We start from the raw sequence: 23175 nt of genomic DNA on the forward strand, positions 1-23175 counted from the left end.
TGACATGTGTCTCCTGGGTTGTTTTCCACTGCAGCACTTGGGGAGCTCAGGTGATAAATAGTAGCAAACTCTGACTTATAAAATAGTAGTAAACTCTGACTAATAATTACTAATGGAGCTGTTACTTCCTAGTGGAGCTACAAGCTGCTCCCATGAGAGGCAGTGTTGATGAATTGGTCCTCAACAGAGATGGTTTCTCTGTTGCAATCTTTTCATCTTTATCTCCATGTCAATCCCTACAGTTGATAATGTGTTTTTTCCTGGTTTTTGGGATGAATCATTGGATCCACTCACTTGACTTTTCTTGTTCCCTGGCAGGCTCCTTATCCCTCAGGACAGAATGCAGCTCCCACCACGCTGGTGTACCCTCAAGCCCCTCAAACAATGAGCACGCAGCCTCAGACCCGCTCGCCGGTAAGGAGCCCATGCTGGCCTCATCTGCTGCTGTCTCCTCCTTGCTCGTGTGTTTCTCTGTCTGTGTGTCTATAGCACGGGGCTGGTTCTCTGGAAAGCCCATTTTACTCACGTGGAAGCACATCCTGAATGGCAAACCTTGATTGAGTTTTTCAGACAATATCCTGGTAGGATAATTTTCCTTCTAAAGTTCCTAAAGAAGTGATGGAGGGATTCTCATCTACCTTCAAATAACACCATTTATTTTTAGCCTAGTTACTTTCAGGTTCACTTCATTATAGTGTTCAGGTTCATTGCCAGAATCTTTCTCTTCTTTTTTTTTTCTTTTTGTTTTTTTCTTTAAGGATCTGCTTTGTGCATGGATAGACTAGAGATCAAACACAAGCAGTTCTCTGCAGCAACCCTCGGTCTCCAGTGGCCTCTGGGCTTTGCTCCCAAATCAATGCCACCGATCAGTTCTAACCCTGGAGGTGCTCACATGTAACCTAGAGCTTCTGTGTACTCAGATCTTTTTGTGCTGAGCCCCTTTTTCATCCAGCTTCAGGTCTGATCATCCTTCACAGTCTGTTTTTTGGGGGTGGGTGTTTATTGTGATACTGCTCTGCTGTTGTAGGACTTCAGTTCCCCACACCAGCTACTTTCTGGGGATTCTCTGCTTGTAGCACAGCTCCACATGATGTTAGAAGACCCTCCTAGGGCATCAGAGGCTTTGCCCAGCTTCTGGAGGCATGGTGGCTTCCCATCACCACATCTCAGGGCTCCATCAGCCGAGGGAGCAGCAATCCTGCACCTCCTGCCCCTCTGTGTCAGGACATATTCCAGTTGCCCATAACCCCCTGGTGCCTTCCCAGCACTCTTCTCTCTTTAGAGTAAGGTGAACACTCCTGGAACAAACTGAAAGCCTCTGAGGCAGAGAAATTTGTCCACAAAACAGGTATAAATACAGATATACCCAGGGCAAGGATCCCCAAACCTGCAACATCACTGGGGCACATGCCCAGCTCTGGAGGTTTCCCCTGCAGGACATGCCAGGGTTTGTTCTGAGGCTCCTCAACCTCTGCTGATGAACGAGTCAAGTAACACTGACTTTGAAGTTCTTTGATGTGGACAGCTGGGAATTTGTCTTTAGTGCCCCATTCTGATCAGTAATGCAGGACACTGCTGCTAAAACTCTTTCCTCAGTAAGTATAATCATCTTTCTCTTTAATTGTTGCAAAGCACAACTAAGCTGGTATGGTTAGAACTGGAGCAAAAACTTGACTGAAGAGCTGCATCTCTAAACCAGTTTTTTTGACAGCCCAGCAGAACAGTGCCAATACATTGCACAGAAAACTGGAAGAGGAGGAAGGTTTTGGAACAGAGTCCGGTTTACAGGTCCCTGGCTGGAAGAGGCTGGATAAAATACTGCATTGTAAGCAATATAACAAACTGTACTCCTTCTTGCAGGCAATTGTGCCCACGGCACTGTTTTTATTTCTTCTTCCTTTCTTTATTATATATATTTTTTTTTTACCACATCCTTTTTTGTTGGCTACAGAAATGCACTGGTTTTGCTTCTTTGCTGAAAGCACGAGCTGCCGTGGCAGCCTCTGCCAGGTGAGGTGGTGCCACAAGGGTCCAAAGCTAAATTACAGCTGGGGGGTCTGACCTGGGGTAGGACAGAGGCCAGGGCCCCCTGGGCTTTGTCACTCAGCAGAGAGAGATTCTGCAGGAAATTTGGCCAGTAAATGTCAAATTTTTAGGGTTTTGACCCTGTAACTGAGGAGATCCCGAGGAAGAATTTATCTGCACCTGTCAGCCTTGCTTGTATTGTTCTGAGCTCTCCTGTGTGCAGGTTTTGCCATGTGCTCTGCTAGTGCCCATCTCACCCCATGACTAAAAGCTGCTGCCACCCATCACATCTCATTCCACCTCCCACCCCAAAGCAAATGCAAGACTAGCCCAGGCCTGAGCTACTCCTGCATTTGGTTCTTTGCTTGATTTATTTATTTGTAATTTAGTTATTATTTTTTTTCCGTTTATTTTTTAACCGTCCATTTGGTGGTGAGGGGAGGGTGAGGAGGGGATGAGGAGGGTGGCAGGGTGGCTGTGCCATCCCTGGGGTTTCTGTTGTGCTGTGGCACAGCTGATGTGGGCAGGCAGGGCTGATCCAGCCCCTCCCTCGAGCCAGAGTTTCCTCCATCCTGCTCTGCATCCAAGGGCCATTGGAAGTGCAGAGCTCAGGCTTTTCTGTTCCTCCCAGGACAGCTGCCTTTGCAATCCGTGTTTGCTCCCTGTTAGCATCACTCCCACAGTGGGAATTGCAAAGCTCCAGCTGGGGAAGGAAAACAAAATCCAGGACCTTCAGCACTGCTGAAAATTCCCCATTAGCTCTTGGCCATGCCAGCCCCCATCTCAACACAAACTGTCCAATTTTATGACTTTGCCGAAAAAAAAGTTATGCTGGAGAGGGTGGTGGAGCAGTCCAGGAGGGGTGAGGTGTGCCAGCCCAATATCTGCAGGGAGAGAACATTCCTGTGTCCATGGGGCAGTGGGCAGGACTGTAGGGAGTGGGGATGGGGCAGGGAGGTTGGACCCAGGATTTATAAGGTTTTCCTATCTACTGTCTTCATCAAACAGAGAAAAAACAACCCAAAGTGTCTATTTTAAGCCAGCAGTGACTACTACAGTTTGTTCTGTTGCTTACAGCTATTAACAGCTAATAATTCCTATCAAACAGAATTATTTTTAAAACATTTAAAAATCAAGAGCCAGTGGTGACCAGTGCAAAATAGACAAGGGCATTTTTCACTAACTTGGAGCTTTTATTTCTTGTAACACACATTACTTTCCACCATGGAACAAACTTTGGCTTCTTCAGATGTAAACTTCCAGCTCTTGTTTTAGGTGCAGTGAGAACAAATCTTTTCTGTGCAACAGGGATGAGAGAGGTGCCTTGGCCCTGAAGTGAAGCAGTACAAGGTTTCTGCATCCCAACATTCTCTTTTTGGCTGTTTTCTTTCATTGGTGTCTAACACAGAACGTGCAGCCCCATGGAAAGGCTCAGCCCTTCCAGGATACCTTTAGTCCCTTTTCCCAAACACAAGATATTTTAGGGATGTTCTTTGAGAAGTTAAGGACTTGAAGTGCATTTATCTCCAGAGACTCATCCAGGTACCTGTTTCTCCTCATGCACAGAGCCACTGCAAGAATGCCGAGAGGTTCTGAGTCCTTCTGTTTTATTAAAATAGAAATTACAGCTTTTCAGTTTCACAGGGTGACCATGCTTTGCTTTTTTATTCTTCAGTGTAAGGCTTAGAGAAAATTTTCCAGGGTGAGAAAATTATTTGGTGAACCAGTGCAGGTCGTTCTTTATAAACTCTTGTCCCAGGAACAGCCTGTGTGTCCATATTTACTCGTTTCTGAAGGTTTTTATGACTTTCATCCAAGTGTCACCAAGTGCCACCATGAGGTGAAGGTAGGAGTATATAAACACCAGGATTAGCAGAGTAGTTCTTGGAAATCTTAAAATCTAGGCAATTTAAGTGTTTGTAAAGGAAAAGATCAAATGGACCAGTGAATATTTATGTTTTGCTTCATGTTTGATGGCATTAGAGGAGCTGTAAGGGGCTGCAAGTGAACTCAGGCCCACTTTTCCTTATAGAAAATAAACTTATTAAGGAAGTCACTAATTAGTAGTCAGTTTTGATCACTGTTCTGAGGCAGAAAGTAAACCACAATGAGCCCCTGAGTGAGCAGAGGTGGCTGTGCTGAGCCATCACAGCAGAGGCACATGGTGTCTAAAATCCTCTATGGATGTAGTTGTGGTCACTGCAGTTAATTACTGGAACTCTTATCAGTAGAATTCTCTGCTCTCATTGTGGAGCTCTGCTCATTACACTGAGAATTATGGGTTTCAACACCTAACTCAGCTCTGGAAGTGGGTACCTTGTCATCTTTATTTATATTTTCCATTTCTTGCATTCATTTTTATTTCTATTTTAACAATCAGTTCCTTATTGGGAAATGCTTTTAATGTCAGCTGAGCATATTAAATTGGGATTATTTTCCTCTGCGTGTGGCCTAAGTGAGTGGGAGATGATTCAGTGGCCTGGGCTCAGGGCTGGGACCTCCTGTTCTCCATCCAGGCTGCACTGCTGCTGCCCTCAGGGCTTGGGGACAAGCTGATCCTTGGCTTCCAGAGAGGGTGACACATGCCACTGCTTAGGGGGCTTTGCTGCGACCCCAGAGGAGGAATAGAGCTGCAAGTGCAGTAGCAGGGCTGGACGTGCCAGGAATGGCTGCTCTTTGCCTCGCAGGGATGTCCCCAGCCATGGCTCTCCATCCTCTGCTCTCCTCAGAGCCCCAGCACGGCTCCGGCCCAGCTGCTCTAACCATTGACCTCCTCCCACCTCAGACAGTTTCAGGATCTCCACTGCTGCTCGTTTTCAGTTGGTTTTTTGGTTTTATGTGTTCTTCCCAGGCAGGATAAGGAATGCCTGCATCCCTGAGTGCCTGTAGGATCCCGGGCAGCTTTGGCTGTTTGTCCCAGCTCCCAGCACAGTGCCCGTAGCGATGTCCATCGTGACACCTCAGTCCCTGTGTGTCGCTGTCCTGCAGCAAAGCTTTTGACTGTGTCATTGTTATTTTATTTTCTGTGGGTTTATTTTGCATAGAGTGTGACATTTTGGTTCGTTGTGGTGTTTCTGACTCTTTGTGCCTTTCCTTTTGTGTTTGTTTCTCCCGCCTTTCCTCAGTTTGCAGCGGGGCCTCGACCTGCCCATCACCAGGTACAGTACCTGCCCCTTCGTTATCACCCTGCACTAATTGGCTGGGGGGTGGGGGTGGAGGTGACTCACCCACTAACTCGAGTGGAGGAAAGCAGCCCTGCAGTAGCTCCTGGCACGTGCATAACCCTGCTAACAACCACTTGCACCGCTGAGTGACACAGACCTCACCCAGGGTCACTGCTCCCATTAACCACCCCACCCCCGGGGAGGAGAACCTCTAGGAGTCATTGCCAGCCACTGTGGGATTCCCTTGCCTTCTCACATCACTAGAACCTTGTTCTGAGTATTTCCCAAACAATGGGTGGATTCAGTTTTCTGAAGATGTCACCTGATAAAATCCTGCTTTTCCAGCTTGGAGCAAAACACATGACTTCCCAGGTCCTGCCTTTGTTGTGTGATACACCTGGTTCTCTGTCACCATTGCATTGCTTAATGTCATTTTCACTTAGCCCACAAAAGCCAGACCTGGAGGAAACTTTTCAGTGTTCCCATTGCACGACTTGGACTTTGTAAGGAACCACTTTGTTATTAAGAAGGAGAGCTAGGAATAACTGTGGCTCCTGGAGCTCAGGGGTGGCAGAATTGGGATTTCTCCAGTGTCAGGACACATACACAGGCCTGTCTGTCCTAGTCAGGGTGTCTGGAATTGTCTTTTCTTCAGCTCCTACACTACTCTTTGCCAAAACACTTATCCTTGGGAGCTGATTTTGATGCTTCTTGTAGGTTTTGAGTGAACAGAGGTGGTACTGCTGGTGGGAAAGAGAGGAGAGGCAGGACAAGGCAGGAAGGCTCTCCCAGAGCTCTCTTGGCTTTGAGGCAGGTTGTTTCCACAAGTTAATAAGAAAAAGTCCCATTAATCCTGTGGTGTCAGGACAGGGGCTTGAGGCATGGAAGGTTTGTTCCAGAGAATTATTTTGTTCTCACTTGACTCATGTTCCTGAGCAGTTGAACACTGGGATGAGCACCGTGGGGGAGAGCAGGTAAGTGTTAGGTGGGCACAGAGCCCAAAATCCCCATCATCCTTGTTCCTTCCAGCTCAGGGAGCAGCAGGGGAGCTGGAGCCTTCCAGAGCAGGGCAGAAAAAGGAGTGTAGGGAGTAGAATGGGACATGTGCAGTGTTGGGTTATAGGCAAAGGTAGCATGGGACCTTTGGGACAGTGATTTGTGTGCATGGCTGGACAGGCAGGGGCAGAGGACTGTTTGCAGGATGACTGCAGGGGCAGCCTGGGCAATGATGGGGGCATCAGGATCTTGTTTAGATACTTTTGTTGTTGACCTTAACTTCAGGTCAGTGTTTATACTGCACAGTACAAAGAGTGCATTACTGCTCTGCAGCTCCTTAGCTCCTTCACGGGTCATTCCTAAGGGATGTATTCACTGGGAGCCATTTCACATTCTCCTAAAATTTACTGAGCTTTCTCTGAGCAGGTTTTGACCCACAAGACTTGAGGCAGCTCAGCCTTGGAGGAAATATTCCTGTGACTGGGGTTTTACTGGTGGGACTTGGCCGCCAGTCTGTCAGAATGGGATCCAAAACTTTCCTTTGGACCCACTTATGGCCCTGCCCTAATGTGCTTATAAATTCCAAGTGTTTTCCCGATTTTATCACAGTTAGATTTTTGTCTCTGTTACATTTGAATCTGCTTATAATGATCTGTGAGTAGCTGTCACCATTAGAAAAATATTCCAGGCTTTATTCCCAGTTACATCTGTCGTGTGCTGCACCAGGACAGGCACAGAGAAACCTGGGCTGTGGAAGAGCTATTTGTTTCCTTTAAGCCAAAACACCCATGGTGTAGACTGGGGGTGCAGACAGGGATTTTGACTCCTGCCACCTGCAGGAGGGTCACAGCTGTGGGAGCATGTTCATCCTGAACCCCACATAAATGGGTTGGATGCTCAAGACCAACATAAATAATTATCCTCACGGGAGAGTTTTTAAACTTGGTTAAATTGTGTAACACAAGCTGAGAGCTTTGAGACTGGGATTCATAAGCTAGAAAATGCTAAATAAGTGAATTGGCCTCAGCAGGGCTAATATTTACTGCAACAACTCCACCTTCCCTTTGAAGGCAGCAGCAGCACCGTGGGGTTTGCAATTCCCTGTGTCCATCCCAGCTTTTATTAACATGTGCCTTGTATTGATTCTGGGTCTCCTTCAGGCAAATAATGGATTGTTCTTCAGTATTACTGCCTGTAATTATTAGATCTTTAAGGTTCTCAAATGAGCATGATTTAAGCACCTGAAGTTGAATGACAGCTTTATGAGCAGGGTTTTTTCCTGGATGGAAATGCCTTCCCTGGAGTTGGACAGTTACAGTGGGAGTTGGTGGAGCCAGTTAATGCTGAAGGAAGTGTGACCCCACTGTACGAGAGAAAATAGCAGAGATTTAGGGTTTTAACATTACTGGCTGAAGGGAAATAAAGTAATTGCAGCAGTTCTGACTGGAAGTTAAATGTGCATCAGTAATCCCTGATTCTGAGATCACACAGTGAGAATCTGCAGAATCTCACTTTATAGCCCCTACAAAGTGTTTTGGGCAGTATTTTGCACAGACTTTCTCTGTTTTTTCTTTCTTTTTCTTGAGTGAGGCTCTGGAGTCATTTTGTTGTTTCTGATCCTCACAAAGCACAGTTGAGAACAGCAGTTTTCTTCTAACCCCAGCTCCAAAAGGCAAATTTTTGTTACATTTGAATCTGCCTAAAATCTCTTCACTTATGAGGTGACTTGGGGAGCATGAGGTTCTCAGAAGAGGCTGATGTGACTTAAACCAGAAATACACATTGAAATGTGGTCATTTCCTTTTGACTTGAACTGTGTTTGAGATGGGTTTGCTGCTCATGGCTCAGCCTCTCACTTGAGGTTACTGGTGGAGTTTATTACAGTTTTAGCTTGGGGTTTCTTGAGTTCCTCTGGGTGTAACTGGTACAACAGAGAATGGGCTTGGCTGGGTGCTGTTGTGGAAGAGCTCTGGGACTTGGAGGGGTCAGGAATTCACTCCTTGAACTGACCCAAGTGACCATTTTGTGGCTGTTTTGGGGTGTTCCAAGTCAGAAAGTGATGGGAAACTGCTGCAGTCATTTCCCTGTCTGCATCCTTGAGTGTGTGGTGGAGCTGCCACATCTAAATGTCAAAAAGGGCTTTTCCCCTTCATTTTATCATTTAGTAAATAATAAAACAGGGGGAGTCAGAGGGGAAGGAAATGAGCCTTGCCTTGAGCAGCCAAAAGAGCTGCGCTGAGGTGCTGGGGAAGCAGGACCTGGGGGTTTGTGCTGCAGCTCCTGCTCCTGGAGGAGGGACAGAACAAGAGGAAATGCTTCAAGCTGCACCAGGGGAGGTTTGGGTTAGATATTGGGAAAATTTCTTCATGGAGAGGGTGGTCAGGCACTGGAAGAGGTGGAGTCAGCATCACTGGAAGTGTTCAAACAATGTGTGGATGTGGCACCTGTGGACATGGGCTAGGGATGGACTCAATGATCTTAGAGGGTTTTTCCAACCTAAACAATTCTACAGTTCTCTGATCTTCACATCTCAGGGCTCAGTTCCCACTGCATTGCTCATACAGGCACCTCTCTCCCCCAGGCCAGGCTCAGGTTATCCCACCAGCCTTCCTGGTGGCACCAGAAAGACTAAAAATTAATAACAGGGGCATGAGAAGCTTGAGTGAAGTGCAGAGCTTGGGTGACAACTTGTTGAACTTCCCTTTTGCTTCCATTCTCCAAACCTCCCATAGGGCTCCGTGGACCCATCATAACATCCAGCCTTGAGCCTAGGAAAAAAAGTAGATGAATGCCCATGTTTGCCAGGCTGAGCTTAGCATAGGTTTGTTTTCAGGCTCTTACCCCAAATTTCTATTTAGGTGCACCTTGGGGGTCCAAGGGAGCACTCCTGGCATTGGGAGTCATGGCCTGGAAATACAGAGCACGTGGCAAATCTGTGGAAAGCAGTGCTGGGTGATCAGAGGGGGCTGGGGCTCTCCTTGATCTCTGCTTTTCCTAGGTGGCACGTTGATCATTGATTTTATTACTCTGGGCACGGAGTGATTGGGGAAGAAAATGAAGAAGATGATGGTAAATAAAAGGATTTGGGAGGGTTGGGGTATGTGAGCAGTGACTAAAGGGAAAATGGCAAGGAAGGGCAGAGGGGTAGGCAGGAGGTTTGGAGTGGAAGAGCTGTGCCCCAGCCAGGGGCCAGCTGGAGGCTCTGGGAGTGAGAAGCTGTCCTTGCCCGAGGAGTTCCCAGTGCTGGGAGTGTTCCCCCAATACTCCCAGTTAATTGTGAGCAGGAGCCTGAGGAGCAGCTCCCATGGGTGAAGTGTCCCTGTCTCTGGCAGTGGGGGTTTTCCTGCCACTGCACTGGAGGTGCTGTTGATAGAGAGAGGTCTCACTTCTGCCTCCAGCCCTTTTCACTCTGCATAAACACACACCTGTGGGGTTTATTAATTTTTCCAGCCTTCCCTCAGTGAAAGCTGCAACATGCTTACTGCTTAGAAATGACCATTACTCAGTGAATTGCGGTGAAAAAAAGGAAGACTTTTACATTTTTTGGTGTCTTTGGATATAGAAAAATCACAAACTCTGGTGATTCTTACCATAAATTCAGCACCTGTACTTGGTTCATGCCACACTCCTGCATCTCCCCCACATCTCTCAGCCACACACGGGTTTTATCAGAGCAGGACTATGGCAGGCTGTTGTTCTTCTCATTTGCTTTCTCCACCCTCATTTCCAAGCTTTTCTCCCTAAACAGTTCCCTTCTCCCAGTTCAGGTCACACTTCCAGCATGCTGGGGACAGCTGTTCATCCAGGTTGACAGGGCTGGACATAAAATCAGTGTGCTCACCTTAACAATGTCTGGTTATCTGAAGGAGAGTCATCCAGGGCTTTCCTGGAGAGATTGTTTGCTGTGGGGAACAGCTCAGGTGTCATGAAATCTTCAGCAGCACCAGAATGGCCATTTTAATCTCATTGTCACGTTGAGGATAGAGACATCACAACCTCCCCACCCTTCCCAAACCTGGGGTGGATAATCCCAGCTCATCCCTTCATTCTCCTCTCTTCTTTTCTCACTTCTCCTGGCACAGTTACTCCCTGTAACACATCACTGCACAGCAGCCAGCAGGATTCAGTGTGATGTGTGGTGGCCTAATTATTATAATTACTTTTTACTGAACAGTTAAATATGTGGTATTTCTTCCCTTCCCAGGCTTGGTGCAGAAAAGGAGAGAAATCCATGATTTGAGCCAGGGTTTCTGCTTTATCTGCTCACTCTGTACCACTGAAAGAGACCAGAAGGAGAAATATTTGATGTTTTAGGAACAGAGTAAACATAAAGTCTTTCTGTAGTGTCATGTTTCATGCAGTAAATCATGGTTTGATTGGGTTTTTTGGTTTTGTTTTGTTTTGTTTTTTTAACTTTTATACTTCCATATGAAACTTTTCTAGGAGAGTTCTAACCCTGTGGGATTCTGGCAGCAGAGTCTGTGATACCACTCAGTGTCTTTTCCTGGCTGTTTCTGGAAGGGACGAGTCAGAGCAGGGCAGAGGCTGACTACAACTGTGCATTTAGGGTGCATGTTGTATCCTATTCCTTCCTGTTGATCTGTAAGCTGTTCCATTGGCTTTCTTTCTGTTTCCTGCTGCTTTCTTGCTTCGTTATTGAAGGGAGGATTCAGACCTATACAGGTAACTCTAACTCCTGGTTCTGCATGGCATCAGTGTCTCTCACCTGCTCACACCTCCGTCAGTGAATGCCTCAGCGTGCGGTGCACCCCTCACCTCCTGAGCTGCAGGGGGCAGAGCCAGAGCCTGCAGCCCAGTGCCCATCCTGGGGTACAGAGCCAGCCCCGTGCCCATCCTGGGGTACAGAGCCAGCCCAGTGCCCATCCTGGGGTGCAGAGCCAGCCCAGTGCCCATCCTGGGGTACAGAGCCAGCCCTGTGCCCATCCCGGGGTACAGAGCCAGAGCCTGCAGCCCAGTGCCCATCCCAGGGTGCAGATCCAGCCCTGTACCCATCCTGGGATGCAGATCCAGCCCTGTGCCCATCCTGGGATGCAGATCCAGCCCTGTGCCCATCCCGGGGTGCAGAGCCAGCCCTGTGCCTGTCCCAGGGTACAGATCCAGCCCAGTGCCCATCCTGGGGTGCAGATCCAGCCCTGTGCCCATCCCAGGGTGCAGATCCAGCCCTGTGCCCATCCTGGAATGCAGAGCCAGCCCTGTGCCCATCCCAGGGTGCAGATCCAGCCCTGTGCCCATCCTGGGGTGCAGAGCCAGCCCTGTGCCCATCCCGGGGTGCAGAGCCAGCCCTGTGCCTGTCCCAGGGTACAGATCCAGCCCTGTGCCCATCCCGGGGTGCAGATCCAGCCCAGTGCCCATCCTGGGGTGCAGATCCAGCCCAGTGCCCATCCCGGGGTACAGAGCCAGAGCCTGCAGCCCAGTGCCCATCCCAGGGTGCAGAGCCAGCCCTGTGCCCATCCTGGAATGCAGATCCAGCCCTGTGCCCATCCTAGGATGCAGATCCAGTCCTGTGCCCATCCCGGGGTGCAGATCCAGCCCAGTGCCCATCCTGGGGTGCAGATCCAGCCCAGTGCCCATCCCGGGGTGCAGATCCAGCCCTGTGCCCATCCTGGGGTGCAGATCCAGCCCTGTACCCATCCTGGGATGCAGATCCAGCCCTGTGCCCGTCCCGGGGTGCAGATCCAGCCCTGTGCCCACCCTGGGGCTGCCAGGAGGGCGAGCGTGGAGCTGCTGCCAGGCCCTGCTGGGCTGCCAGGCCTGGCCCATCCGCCGGGGCAGCCTCATGCCAGTGTGGTCGAGGCTTTGGGATCACTCTGGGACAGGTTGCCACCCTTTGGAAAACAGGGCAGGACAAGTGACCTGGATGTGAAGGAGAGACATGAGGTGCCTCTGGCCTCTATGAAATTCTGGATTTTTAGCTCTTCTGGAGATAAATTGGAACAGTTGTCTTGATGTTTTATTTCCCTGGGGTATTTATGAAGGTGGGTTTTTTTAGCAGCCAACCCACCTTATAAAAAGAAAATTAGATAAACTAATTTTTCTAAAGTTGACTGTGAAGGTTCAGCTGTAAAATTCAGGGGATACAAACTAATAATTACTGGTTTGTAAAATTTCTTGCCTGTTTTCTGCCTTGTAAAATAGAAAGCCATAGATGGCCCTGCTGTTCACAGAGAAACATGGACTGTCCTGCAGTTTTCGGGAAGTGTGGCAATACCTGGAAACTTAACACCGTAACTATAATATTGTAAGGATATTTCAATTCTTTCCCAGGAAGTCTGACCAGTTCTTTGTTTCTCTCCTCTCTCCCTTCCCTATCCTAGTTTTTTCAGAGGCCTCAGATCCAGCCTCCAAGAGCCACCATCCAGAACAGCAGCCCCTCCATCCGTCCCGGAGCGCAGACCCCGACTGCCGTGTACCAAACCAACCAGCACATCATGATGGTGAACCACCTGCCAATGCCCTACCCGATGCCTCAGGGCCCCCAGTACTGTATCCCACAGGTAAATCCAGCATCCAGGCACCTGAGGAGCTGCAGAGCAATGTTTGCTCCATGGGGGTCCTCAGGAACTGCCAGGAGGGTGTGGAGACGTGTCTGTGAAATCAGGCTGGTAGTTGTATATCAGGTGCCAGGGCAGGTCTGGATTAGGTATTGGGAAAAGTTCCTTCATGGAGAGGATGATGGGGCAGTGGTGGAGCCAGCATCCCTGGAAGTGTTGAAGAAATGTGTGGATGTGGCATCTGGGGACAAGGTTTAGGGGTGGGTTTGGTAGTGCTGGGGGAACAGTTGGACTTGGTGGTTGTAGGGGGCTTTTCCAGCCTAAATGATTCCAGGATTCTGTGGTTCAGCCTCTGTCCTTTCTCTGTATGAAGTTTTTGTTCTGTGCATGGAGGCAGTAGGAACCAATCACCTTTTTCAGGCCTCTCTCAAGCACAGTAGGAAACCAAGCTCTTGGAAAATATTTAGTGCTTTAAAAACATTTATTTTGACTTAACCAATCCACAGACACTCCAGAACCTTGGGCCTCATTACACAGTGCTGCAGTCAGGGGAGTGACTCTGTTCTACCTCAGCTCCTGTGTCCTCCCTGCCTTGGCTTTACCTTACTTCTGGCACTAACATTTAGGGAGGTTTAGGTAGATATTGGGGAAATGCCCTTCGTGGACAGGGTGGTCAGGCAGTGGCAGAGGATGCCTGGGGCAGTGGTGGAGTCCCCATCCCAGGAAGTGTTCAGAGAACATGTGGATGTGGCACCTGGGGCCGTGGTCAGAGGTGAATTTGGTGGTGCTGCTGGTTGATGGTTGGACTCAGTGGTCTTAAAGATCTTCTCCAACCTTAACAATTCCATGATTCTGTGATGCCCAAAGCTGTCATGAACCAATGTGAGGATCAGATCCCTGATCCTGGGGGGCTCAGTTACAGGTTGCCCCAGTCCTTGTACAGTGATGGTTGTTTTTGTCCCCCCAGTATCGTCACAGTGGCCCCCCGTACGTTGGGCCACCCCAGCAATATCCTGTGCAGCCACCAGGACCAGGACCCTTCTATCCAGGCCCAGGTCCTGGAGAATTCCCCAATGCCTACGGTGAGTTCTGCTTGGAGAGTTCTTACAGTCTTTTCTTGGTGTGTTTTTCTGTTGTCAAGCTGAAGATTTATAATAACAAGCTGGATTAGCATTTGTTTGAACTTCAAATAGCTGCTAAATTTGGTGGTGTCACAGCCCTGATTATTCCCTCCTGAAAAATCCCAGAGTATTGTTTGTGTGAGTGTGTCAGGAAAGGCTGCAGCTGCCCAGAATTGCCTGTGACCAGGAATGGGGCTGGGTTTTAGTCCCTGCTCAATCATTATTATTTATTCAGGTATTGTGGGAACATTTGGCAGTCTTGGTTTTCACTGCCATGCACTGGCATTACCAGTTAACAGCAGGTAACAGTTCTTATCCCAGTGTTTCTTGTTAGGTGTGTGCTGGGGGATAAGAACAAGCTGTGTGGGTTTTTCCCTGGATTGGTGCTGCAAAGATAATTTAGTCCAGTGGAAGAGTCTGTAACCCCTGCAGAGGCCAAAACTTGGCCTTTTCATGCATTTGGTCACTCACTGCTCCCTGCCCACTCACATTCTGCAGCCTGTTGGGGGCAGAGATATTCTCAGGCTCCCATGGGAATTCTCTGTTGGAATTTTGGAGCTTTGGGGTGACTGATTCTCTTCCAGGCTGACCAGTAACAGCCCTGCTCCCTTGGCAGAATTGCAGTTTGCTCTTCACACACAGAGATCCCTTTGGAGGGAGAGAAAAACCCAGTAGCTTCCCTGTCCAACATTCAGAAAGGTCTCTTATTTTCCTCTTTTCCTTCTCTTAGTTATCTGGTCTGTGTGGAACTCAAGGGAATTACTGAAAGGTTGTCATGAAGCCTTTGAAGCTAGTAATGCAATTTCAGAATAGGAGAGAGGGTAATTACAGGGCAGCTACTTCCTAGTGGCTGATCCTAGAGAAAATAGAAGAAATATTGTAATGGTTCTTCAAATCTGATCCACTAGATGAGGAAATTACCCAGTATTCCTCATTTTTTTTGTGCTGTTACAGGTCTGCTTTCTTACTTCCTGCTTGCTTGGTGCCATTTATCTGTCTTCACTTCTGTAATTAGGAAAAGGTTCATTTCCAGCTCCTTTCCTCTCCTGGAAGCGCCTGGTTTTTTGCAGAAAATCTTGGAATCTTTTAGTCCCAGCTTTAGGTTGCTGCAACTGTGGAGCATCAGTGGGTGAAGCCAGAGCTCTCTGTCCTGCAGAGTTTTCCAGGCAGGGAAGGTTTCACCAGGGATTTGCCTGTGCTTACCCACCTTTCCCTCCTGTCACTCCCTTGCTGTGTGTAGCAACTGGGAATGCTCAGTTTCTCTCCAGGTGCTGCCAGGGTTGGGGAACAGCTAAATCTACAGTCCAGGCATGGATAATGCTGCTGGCAGTGCCTTTTCCATCAATCACAGGACTTGCAGCAGTGTGGCTGCTGGATATCAAAACCATTGCAGTTCAGCAAGACCTAAACAAGGTGATGAGGGAAAGTACAGTGAAAGACAGAACTTGTGAAGATGGACAGTGCAGTTTTATAACTTAGTTTTGCAGTTTTTCATTCTCTGATGTCAGGGAGTTTCTGTACAACACTGGGAAAGACCTTGAAGTGAACAGTGAGTAGGAAAGAGAATAAAAGTTGGGTGCTGAAGAACTGGAAGGGATCACAGGCAGGGAGCTGAGCAGAGAGTGTAGCACTGACAAATGCACTTGACTTGTCACAGAGGCTGTTTCTTCCCATCTTTTTTCAGGACTTGGGTTTCAAAAATACTTTTCATAAAGTGAGAGTTGTTCCCTGAGTTCTGCTGGAGCTGCCTCTCCATCAGGGATCACATTGCAGGTGATGTGGTTAGAGGAGACTACCAGTGAAGGGAATTCACCCCTTGCAGGAATCCCAGGCTTCCCCTGTTCCCTCACCTTACCCAGGCTCTCCTTGGACACCTGCTCATCAGCAGGCTTCATAGAATCACCAAATCTCAGGATGGTTGGCTTGGAAGGACATTAAATCCCATCCAGTCCCACTCCCTGCCATGGGCAGGGTCAGCTTCCACTCTCCCAGGCTGCTCCCTGTCAAAGCAGTGCGACCCCCTGTACGGGGAATAACATGCTCTGACTCCATGGTGCAGAAGGCTAAATAAATTGCTTTTATTAAGCTAAATTATATTACATTTATACTTTACTATACTAGAACTATAACATACTAAAAAGATACTAAAGAAAAACCTGTGATTGTCTCCAGACAGTCACGACACAGCTTTGACCCAATGGGCCAATCAATCCAAACAGCCATCACCGGTGCCCAATTAACAGCTCACTCTTCAGAACACAATCTCCATAACACATTCCACATGTGCCAAACAACAGGAGCAGTGACTAGAGATAAGAATTGTTTTCTTCTTTTTCTGAGCTTTCTCACTGTGTCTCACAATTTCCCAGGAAGAATCCTGGGAGAGAGAGAATCATGTCTCTCTCTGTTCAGAGAAAGTGAATACCACAGCTCCCAGCCCTGCCCAGCTTGGCCTTGGACACTTCCAGGGGTCCAGGGGCAGCCACAGCTGCTCTGGGCAATAATATTTGATTCCCAGCCTGCAGAGATGCTGATAGAGTCTTCGAGGCCAGATCTGAAGTGGCTCTGCTGACCTTGGCATTCAAAATGAGACATTTCTTGAGTGATTCAGCCCACCCAGGAGTGTCACTTTGAGCTCCTTGATGCCATGCAGTGCTCCCTGCTTAGAGAGGAAAAAGTTCCCTCTCTGAGGATGCAGACAGGGAGCCTGCTCCTAGCTGGGGCTTTCCAGCTCTCAGCAGGAGGAATGCATCCTTGGAAGTTGCAAATCTGGCTGTGCTGGGCTGGTTTAATTTGCTTTCTTGGATTTCACCCCTTGCCTGAGATGTGGTGACCTCCCGGTTGGGTTACAGGCACAATCCAGACTTTCATTCCCAGTTAAAGGTGAGTGTAGCTGAAGAACAGATCAGAATGTGCCAGAGGCAAGTGAAGCACTCAGCTCATCCAGCATCCATGCCTAGAAGGGAGAACACCCAGCAGCACCTTACACATTCCCCTGACACCTGATCCATGGGCAGGAGGCAGCTCTGTTCTGCCACCCTGATCTCTAGCGTGGTCTTAAAGCACTTGGTTATTTATTGAGCCACTCTCATTCCACTGAGAAAACCATAATGAGCTACATTGGCTGTGAGGAATGTGATCAGCAGCATGGTGTAATCCTGCACTCATCACTGTGGTCCTGCTTTTTGTGTGTTGCAGCATGAGAAGAGCATTGCTCATAATTAAATTTTCTGGTTATGCTTCCAAATAGGTTGCAGTTGACCTCACAAATTGTTTGTATTGGTTAGACTAAATTTCTCTACAAAGGCAGAAAACCCCTGATAAACCAGCAGCAAATCCAGCAGAAAATCTTCCTGTTTGTCAGGCAGAGGAATCCAGGGATGGTCTTGCAGTGCCTCTGTAGTATCCACAGCCTCTCAGAAATGGATGATGTACGTGGCCAATTTTGGGTCATGGAAATCAAATAAGAAATGGGGACTGAATCTCTTGTCTTGATGGAGCATCAGCTTCTGTTCAGTGGCAGTGGAGCTGAGCAAACGCAGCATTACCAGATGGATGTTGGAAATTCTGGCCAGCTGCACCTCTGGCCTTGGTTGTCTGTCCTGAGCTGACCTTGTCCCTCTGGTTTGTGTCATTGCTGCCCCAGGAACTCCCTTCTACCCCAGCCAGCCCGTGTACCAGTCTGCACCCATCATTGTGCCTACGCAGCAGCAGCAGCCGCCGCCTGCCAAGAGAGAGAAGAAAACGGTGAGTGGGGCCCTGGGGGACTCAGCCCCAGGCTCTGTCCTGGATGGGAGCTGCAAGGACATCAGTAATGTTCTTAAGATTAAGCCTGAGCTTTACCTTCACTGGAGGCCCTGGCACAGGCTGCCCAGAGCAGCTGTGGCTGCCCCTGGATCCCTGGAGGTGTCCAAGGCCAGGCTGGACCGGGCTTGGAGCAGCCTGGGACAGTGGAAGGTGTCCCTGCCCATGCTTGAAGATGAGCTTTAAGGTCCCTTCCATCCCAAACCAGTCATTTTGTGATTCCCAAAGGGATTAAGTGTAATTAAACATTGCACACTGCTGTTTTCCATTTTTCTATGGTCGCACTCTGAGTTTGTGACATCTCAGCCAATCAAAAAGGAAAATAATTTTGCTGGTTTCAAATAAACATAAGCAAAAGCAGCATGGTCTCCCCAAACCTGGAATCCTCACCTGTGCTGCTGCTTAGAGTGTTCCCAAAAAGCCAGGTTGGAATGAGTGAACTCATCAGTTTGGGAGAATGTTGGGAATTGGTTCAAAGTGACAAATTAGAAATTATTGAATTTTATGCCTTGAAAGAGGTGGAAAACCAGTAAGTTGTGGATGTATTTGCAGGCTTGAAAGAACCTGACCACGTTATCAAAGTGGATATGGGTTTGGAGAGCACATTCCCTCTCTTTCTAGTTTCACTGGGGGGAATTGAGAGAGGCAGATGAATGGAATTTAAACTCATCTACAGGTGGATGGTGGGGAGCAGTGAAGGTCTTTGGGGTGAATATAAGGTTTAACCAAGAAAAGATGATATGGCCTTGAACTTGTGAATGAATCATTTGTAAAGGACTGAAAAGGAAATTGCAGCAGTATTTGTGTGAGAGTGTTTTGGAAACATTAAAAGAACAGTTTCCTGGGGGTAGAAAAGAATAAAAGAACTTGGACATGTCTCAAAATGCAGAATATTTGCATCTTTGGAGTTTTGAGGGTGATCTGGGGTGACACTTGATTTGGGAGACCGGAAGAGCTGAACAATGTGTGAGCTGTGCTTTCAGGAAAGGCGTTTTTGATGGCTGCTCTCAGCAGCCTTTTTGTCACCTCTTCAGTCCCCAGGAGTCTCTTTTCAGCATCCCAAACACGACATGCCCAGATCCCTGATGCCATTGAAATGCAGAGCTGATCAGACACGCTCAGCTGGGATTAAGGCACTTCCATGCCAGCCAAGCTACGTTCTTTGAGGCAGAAAAGGGATTTTAAATGCCCGGGATGCTTCTCTCTGAATGTGCTGTTTCAGTTTGCTAATTGGTGTTGCAACTGGAGAAATGAGAAAAATTAAATGTATTCATGTGCACATGCCCACATCCACCATGAGCTGAGTATTGAATACTACAAATTTCCCTTGCAGGCAGGGAAATCTTGTTTTTAATGCCATTGACTCTGTGTCAGGTGGAGGAGAAGGCAGGAATTAGTGCCAACTCGCAAAAAAAAAACTCCATCAAAAATAAGAAAAGCCCAAACTCCACATACTGAGTACAGTGTGTGTGTTTGTGTGTTCACAAACAGTGTGAAGCCACCATCCACCAAACTGAGTTTGGCAAGTCACAAAACTCTTCTGCAGTTAGGATTTTATAGCCCAGAATCCCAGTAGGGTTGGCTTGGAAGGACCTGAAGGACCATTCCCATCCCCTGCCATGAGGCAATTACAGGGTGGTTTCCAGCAGAACCCCTGCCCTGGGAAGGGTGATGGTGTCTCTTGCTTTGCTTGGAATTGTTTGCTTGGATTTCTTTCTGGAATTAATCTCGAGTTCAGCCAAGAGCTTTGGAGAAGGTGGGCAGATAGACAGAACTCTGTCTCCAGGGTTATCAGAATCTCTAGTTCTTACACTGGAGATGAAAAGCTGTTTCACATTATCCCAGACATGCTGGCTCTTCCCCCTGTTCAGGGACATGGGTTGGCTCAAGTGTCAGTTGAGGATTCAGTGAGTGTTCTGGAGTGGTTTGTTTTGGAAAATACTTTTTTCTTCCCATTTTGGGGCTGTGAAGAAACTCAGAAATCCCACTTTTTTCCTAAATGCTGCAGAGTTCTATGGACTTGAGTGTTTCTTTCAGTTTCCCTTTCCTCCACTCAGTGTTTTTGTTTGATTTCTTCTGTTTTGGTGGAACTAGGGACTGATTTGCTTTCCCCCTTTCCCAGAAGCTGGGCTGGCAAGGTCAGGGAATTTCCTGTCAGGGTAAAAGACAGCCTTTTCTCCATTCTTGCCCTTTCCACTACTGGGCAAGCTTAGCTTGTACCTAAACTGTCTCCCACATTTTCTCAGTTGCAGGAAACTCACGTTCCAGCAGCAAAGCCTGTAGTTTGAATTACAGGGTGCACATATTTAGACTGAACTGGTGTGGTTGATTATTCAATTAGGTTTTGATTAAATTAGGTGTTGATGAAGGGGTGACATGCCATGCATTCCAAGCCATGGAAACAAGCCACATCCCAGTGTTGCTGCTGACCACCAGCTCATCCCAGAGCATCTCCTGGGAGCTTGTGCTGCCCACGCCGCTCTCCACCAGGACAGCAGTACCAGGAGCACTTGTGGGAATTATTCCTTTGTTGTTATTGCCATTCTTTCAATCCTGTAGATACGAATCCGGGATCCAAACCAGGGAGGCAAAGACATAACAGAAGAAATCATGTCTGGAGGGGGCAGCAGGAACCCCACCCCCCCCATCGTCAGACCCACCTCCACCCCGACTCCACCTCAGGTAAGGAAGGGCTGCATTCCTCCCCTGTGACCTTTGCATTGCTGTGCCTCTCCCTCACGCCTCCAACCACACCTCTGACCATCTCAGAGACCTGGATGCTCCTAAATTATCAATATTCTTCAGCAATGATGTTTTCCCAAGTTTGATCATTCTTAGCAGTCCATGGCTTGTCGATGTGGAGCCCCAGTGCTGCTGTACTTTTCCCTCCCTGGTTTTTCATCAGCAGTAGATTTTCAGAGCTTTTCAGAGTTAAAGGAGGAGCCAAAATATCTGTGGGAAAGGGGGTGTCTCTGTTAAGTCTTGTGCACCTGAGGAAAGTCCATGTCACACAGGTGATTGATTACAGACCTTCAGTTGCATCACTGTTCTTTCTGCCTTTGTGCAGCTGTTTTAGAGAAGATCTGGAACTCAGGAATTGTCTCACAGAACTGTAATAAGTTTATCACACATTTGGTCTCTGGGTGTTCAAACTTAACAATATATATTGCTGGTGAGAGAAAAATTATAAAGATTCCAAATAATTTTCTGTAGCTCTTAAATCCCTTCTTGTCATACACCTTTAGTCTGACTCCTCTAAGTCCCTGGGTAGAGGTCAGGAAGGTTCTCTAGCTGATGGCTGGGCTGTAGAGCAGAGCTGGTGCTGGGATGTGATTTCTTCTTCTTCCACCTTCTTCTCTGTTCGATGTCACCAGCTTTTGGCAGCTTTTAAGGTGAAACAGCTTTTCCTGAGCTCAAACCTTCCTTTCCTCTCCGTGTGGGAGGAAAGGCCTGTGCTGAGGCAGGAGCACAGCTCTGTCTGGGAGCACTGCTTGTGCTGGGATTCCAGGGAGGTGTAACTGGGATCATTGAGGTGAAGTGAGAGCCTGGCCTGGAGATCCCTCCCTGGGAGCAGCAGGGCTTCAGCTTTTAGCCATTCCCAACTGAGTCCAATCCTTGTGTCTTCTGAAGGCTCCACCTTTTGCTTTGTCACCAGTTTTCTCCTCTGGTCCCCATCCAGGACAAGCAGCAGCAAGGCACCAGGTAAACTTCTTTCCTTTAGAAAAGACAGTAAAGATGCCAAACATGAGAATCTTGGTGAGATCATCTCCCCATTTCTTCTTGCTACCCGACCTTCCTCATTGGAAGTGGGAAGAGTTGGAACCAGCCAGGATTTCCTGTGGTATTCCTGCACAGTGCAGTGAATCCAGGCACCTACCTGGCCATTCTTACATTCTGAAATCTATGTTAAGGCACTACAACTAAGTCAAACAGAAAGAAATAAATGTGTTTCAAGAGGAGGTTACTAGGCCTGAATTCTGATCAGCTGTAATTTCTATTCAGAACACAGCAGTGATGTCCAATCATCTCCTCCAAGGTATGCAAATATTCCATTGTTTAATATCCAGCCTTCCTTTTGATTAGGTGCTTGGAACCACTTTTGGTAATCACAGAAGAGCTCTGAAATTGGGCTCACCAGAATAAGTTCATTAGTGTAACATAACTGAAAATTTAAGCCCACTTAAGCCAGGAAATTCAACATTATTGTCCCAACAGCTTCTCTAAATCAAGTCTTCAGAGCACGTTTAATATCTTGGGTGAAATTAAATCGTGCCTTAATAACTGTGCTCAGGAATTGCAGTAGTGGGGGTGGTACTGTTTTGAACAGGCTCGAGTCAGTAAATTTTCAATATGCAGCCATAACTTTTGAGATGCTCCTGAACTGGGGCAGCTCCTGGGACAGTGCAGGGAGAGCAGAGCTGCTGCAGCCTCAGGGCTTGACAAGGCAGCATCAAAGTGACTCCCAGTCCAATGCGATTTTTAGAATTATAGCAAATTCTAATAAAACTTCTTTCTCTGAATCTGCTACCTCATTATTTACATGGTACAAACACAGAGGAAGAAACATCCTCAGGAAGTGCTGGAGACCACTCCCTGTCCCAAATTCTGCATTTGAAAAAGAAACCCTTTTATAATAATAATAGATTTACAAAGTTTCATATTTTTTTCCTTTAGATTTGAATTACTCTATTAACAGACTCAAATAAACCAAAACTTAGCTAGCACGAGCCCTAAGCACCCTCTTTTCTCAATAGATTTAAGTGCTGAACATCAAAAAATTGTTGGAATTGTGCTTAACATCAAAAAGTTACTGCAATTGTGCAAAAGATGAGCATTGCTGCCAAGATGAGATGCAGGGTTTGAGCCATTCCTGTACCTTTTACTCAGCAGTGCTGACTGAAAAGTGTTTTAGGTGGAGTTTCCCAGTGCCTCTGCAGTGTGTTTTAATTGCTTTCAAGCAAGTAAAGTGCTTTAAAGTCCCTGCAAAAGAAGCTGGAGGTGCATGGAGATACGATTTATCCATTTCTAGCCAGGCACTATTTTCACTCTGGTTTTTACTTGGAAGAGAAAGAAAACCCGTGGCCAGAATCTGATTATGGTATTGCCTCAGCATTGGCTTCCACAGAAGATCACTTTTTAATGAGTGAATGCTCTTATTTTCCTGGCCAAACTCTTCCAAGTCTCAATGAGTTTGTCAGAGTTGTGTCTGCTCAGTGTCCAGGCCATGGTGGGGTGGAATAACCCAGAGCAACCCTTGGAGCATTATAAATCAGGAGAGCAATTTTCAGTGGGATTTTTCCCTGAAAACTCTCTAAATGCTCTATTTTGCAGTTGCAAGACTCAGTGCATAAGGAGCATTTATTCATTTGCAATATCATTCCCACAAAATAAATGTTTTCTACATTTCTTAAGGAAATACATTTCCTGACCCAAGAAGTTTCTGGGCTCATGGGTTTCTTCTTCACCTCTCTACTTAGGTTCCTGTGGTTCCTATCACAGTTTTCTTTCTCCACAATATGGATTTCATCCATAAATTTTCTTATAAAAGAAATG

The 23175-nt window shown here is 47.4% G+C and overlaps 1 protein-coding gene across 28 annotated transcripts in view; it reads left to right on the forward strand.

Annotated features, from left to right (window-relative positions):
- EIF4G3 (eukaryotic translation initiation factor 4 gamma 3) overlaps positions 1 to 23175 on the forward strand; it is a 143256-nt gene that overhangs the window by 68310 nt on the left and 51771 nt on the right. For 13 of the 28 annotated variants that reach the window (XR_014949729.1, XM_085558445.1, XM_085558434.1 and 10 more), the window contains 8 exons: positions 319 to 414; positions 1712 to 1825; positions 5151 to 5183; positions 10848 to 10868; positions 12521 to 12700; positions 13665 to 13779; positions 17465 to 17565; positions 20182 to 20304. Coding sequence is in view for 27 of the 28 variants with exons in the window: in XM_085558445.1 (XP_085414571.1) it covers positions 319 to 414; positions 1712 to 1825; positions 5151 to 5183; positions 10848 to 10868; positions 12521 to 12700; positions 13665 to 13779; positions 17465 to 17565; positions 20182 to 20304 (783 nt within the window). In the remaining variant the exon portion in view is untranslated. The remainder of the gene's footprint in view (positions 1 to 318; positions 415 to 1711; positions 1826 to 5150; positions 5184 to 10847; positions 10869 to 12520; positions 12701 to 13664; positions 13780 to 17464; positions 17566 to 20181; positions 20305 to 23175) is intronic. The other 15 variants (XM_085558454.1, XM_085558444.1, XM_085558457.1 and 12 more) reach the window with 5 other exon arrangements.

The sequence above is a fragment of the Lonchura striata genome, chromosome 21 (assembly GCF_050655825.1).
Source record: "Lonchura striata isolate lonStrDom1 chromosome 21, ASM5065582v1, whole genome shotgun sequence".
Taxonomy (NCBI): Eukaryota; Metazoa; Chordata; class Aves; order Passeriformes; family Estrildidae; genus Lonchura; species Lonchura striata.